The 3,549-nt window shown below is 42.9% G+C and overlaps 1 protein-coding gene across 1 annotated transcript in view; it reads left to right on the top strand.

The window, feature by feature from the left end:
• The first annotated feature begins 213 nt into the window (after positions 1-213).
• nptx1l (neuronal pentraxin 1 like) overlaps positions 214-3,549 on the top strand; it is a 20,504-nt gene continuing 17,168 nt past the window's right edge. The window contains exon 1 of the mRNA XM_061981578.2: positions 214-744. Coding sequence (XP_061837562.1) covers positions 298-744 — 447 coding nt within the window. The 5' untranslated portion in view covers positions 214-297. The remainder of the gene's footprint in view (positions 745-3,549) is intronic.

The following is a 3,549-nucleotide window of genomic DNA, read 5'->3' as shown; positions in this document are numbered from 1 at the left end:
GTGTGTGTGTGTGTGTGCGGAACAAGCGTCGAGAAACGTCAAGCAGAACTGAAATAATGTAACACGTGAGAGCACGTGACCAAGATGGGGGGGTTGGTGGGGGTGGGGTGTTCTCTGGGAAGTGACGCCGCCTCTGGTGCTTTCTGATGAGGGTGTGAGGTTCCCTCCCCTCCGGTGGCGATGCAGTGAAGCTCTGCGCACAAGCCAGCTCCGCGTATAAAACTGCTCCACGCTCCACACGCGGATTAAACCGCGCGCGTTCCCGGTTTCTCTCCCACCCCCAGACCAGAACGCAGCATGCAGACCCCAGACAACGTCCGCTTCTGGAGATGGTTTCTATTGTCCTGCCTCTTCCTGCAGAGTTCGTGCCAGGACTTCGGCGCACGGACGCAGTTCATCTGCACCTCGGTGCCCAAGGACGCGGACATTTGCGCGGCCACGCTGCGGAACAGCGTGCCGGGCGAGGACCTGAAGGGCACGGTAGCGCAGCTGCGGGAGAGCGTCCTGCAGCAGAAGGAGACCATCATGAACCAGAAGGAAACCATCCGGGAGCTCACCTCCAAGTTGGCGCGCTGCGAGAGCCAGAGCGGGCCGGAGGCGGCGGGGGACGCGCGCCCCGGGGCCCGGCGGAAAGAGGCGGGCGGCAAGAACACCATGGGGGACGTGTCCCGGGGCCCCGCGGACACTTTGGCGCAACTCTCGCAGACTTTGCAGTCGCTCAAGCAGAGGCTGGAGAATCTGGAGGTAAGGACTGCGCTCCAAAGACATTAACTTAACTTAACTTAACTTAACTTGTATTTGCTGCGGGCCCTCGAGGGCCCCTTTTGAGGCACAGCAAATGACTGGCTAATTACTGCATTCATTGTCCATTACAATTTGCAGTAATTTACTCTTTCAGCACTTTACTGTAACATCTGAGATTTTATAGTTAATTACAATAAATGTTGTAATTTTTTAGGTTATTACAATACAATTGCTGTGGTAATTATTCTCGTTTAAACAGGATACTGCCAACTACTGCACAACAATGTGCTACTATGGTACCCTTTAAGAATGTACAGTAATGTGTTGACATTACAAAGGACCATGATATTCTACTGTTAATATAAGGATATCTTAATTTGTACAGTCATTTGTTATAATGTTACAGTAACTTATGGTTTTACTTTGAAAAAACACTGTTTAATGCTGTGAAATTATTTTCTTGACAGAGTGAATATATATATATATATATATATATATATATATATATATATATATATATATATATATATATATATATATATATATACATGTATGTTTATATATATACATACATATGTATATATATAAACATATAAATATGTTGATGAGGTGATGACCAGATGAGGTGGTTCGGGCATCTGGTCAGGATGCCACCCGAGCACCTCCCTAGGGAGGTGTTTAGGGCACGTCCAACCGGTAGGAGGCCACGAGGAAGACCCAGGACACGTTGGGAAGACTATGTCTCCCGGCTGGCCTGGGAACGCCTCGGGATCCCCCGGGAGGAGCTGGACGAAGTGGCTGGGGAGAGGAAAGTCTGGGCTTCCCTGCTTAGGCTGCTGCCCCCGCGACCCGACGTCGGATAAGCGGAAAAAGATGGATGGATGGATATAAATATGTATGTATATATATATATATATATATATATATATATATATATATATGTATGTATATATATATATATATATATATATATATATATATATATATATATATATATATATATATATATATATATATATATATATATATATATATATATATATATATATATATGGCAGCATGGTGGAACAGGGGTTAGTGCATGTGCGTCACAATACGAAGGTCCTGAGTTCCGGGCTCGGGATCTTTCTGTGTGGAGTTTGCTTGTTCTCCCCGTGACTGCGTGGGTTCCCTCTGGGTACTCCGGCTTCCTCCCACCTCCAAAGACATGCACCTGGGGGATAGGTTGTGAGTGTGAATGTTGTCTTACTATCTGTGTTGGCCCTGTGATGAGGGAGCGACTTGTCCAGGGTACACCCTGCCTTCCGCCCGAATGCAGCTGAGATAGGCTCCAGCACCCCCCGCCACCCCGAAAGGGACAAACGGTAGAAAATGGATGGATATATATATATATATATATATATATATATATATATATATATATATATATATATATATATATATATATATTTATGAATATACAAACATATATACATATACATATAGCCTTGTTGCACAATTTGTATGGGCAACGAAATGTGATTGTTTCATATTTTATTCACAGATCAATGAATAACTTGCTTTAAAATCAGAACATATTTAAGTACCGTATTTCCTTGAATTAGCGCCGGAGCGGTAATTAATTTAAAACCTCTTCTAACTCCGGCGCTTACCAAAGGCATGCGGTAAATGTAAGCATGCGCTAATTATTTTAAAACCTCTTCTCACTCCGGCGCTTACCAAAGGCATGCGGTAAATTTAGGCCTGCGCTTATAAATTTGAGTGTGATGTAAGGATACCATCATGAAAAGCACATTTAATAAAAAAAAACGTTGTTATGGTCTTACCTTTACTTATAAATGAAGTCCATGCGCAGCTCCTTCTGAACAAAAGCATCGATAACTTATTTATAGAAGTCTTCCTTATCTTTCTTCAGTTTTAAAAGTCTCTCTGTCTCGATGGAGATCTTCCTTTAATTATTACCTCCTGTTTCGATTGAAAGTCCAGTTTAGAAAACTGTTTTATTTTAGATATGTAATCCTCCATGTTAAAAGTGCAAGCAAGAGGAAAAAATAAACGATCGCTGCTAACTGTTGCTGCTTGTTGTCACTTCTTCTGCAGCCAAGTAGTCGCAAGAAGGATCACTAGCGCCCTCTATCACCAGGAGGCGGGAGTCGTTTAATGACTCATGATTGACACACGCAGCTACGGTATATTAATAAAACATAGCTGCTTACTGTTCTATTTAGCATATTCAATAGCTTGGACCGTAAATCCTACTGAATAGCTCTTTATCTTCTTCCCTTTATGCGATTTTAAATTGTTGAAATCAGCCTCCTCCATTTTGAAAATGATGACAGGTGAAGTGTCACTCGTGACGTGACGAGTTTGACCCGGCGGAAATTCTAGGCATATGCTAATTATTTAGCGAAACGAGTTTGACCCGGCGGTAATTCTAGACATGCACTAATAAAAATAATATTTTGCGAAACGAGTTTGACACGGCGGTAATTCTGACCCAGCGGTAATGCTAACAATGCGCTAATTATTTTGCGAAACGAGTTTGACACGGCGGTAATTGTAGACATGCGCTAATAAAAATAATATTTTGCGAAACGAGTTTGACACGGCGGTAATTCTGACCCGGCGGTAATGCTAAGCATGCGCTAATTATTTTGCGAAACGAGTTTGATCCGGCGGTAATTCTAGACATGCGCTAATAAAAATAATATTTTGCGAAACGAGTTTGACACGGCGGTAATTCTGACCCGGCGGTAATGCTAAGCATGCGCTAATTATTTTGCGAAACGAGTTTGACTCGGCGGT

The sequence above is a fragment of the Nerophis lumbriciformis genome, linkage group LG24, assembly GCF_033978685.3.
Source record: "Nerophis lumbriciformis linkage group LG24, RoL_Nlum_v2.1, whole genome shotgun sequence".
Taxonomy (NCBI): domain Eukaryota; kingdom Metazoa; phylum Chordata; class Actinopteri; order Syngnathiformes; family Syngnathidae; genus Nerophis; species Nerophis lumbriciformis.
The sequence above is the reverse complement of the archived record's forward strand: the minus strand, read 5'-3'. Positions and strand labels throughout refer to the sequence as shown.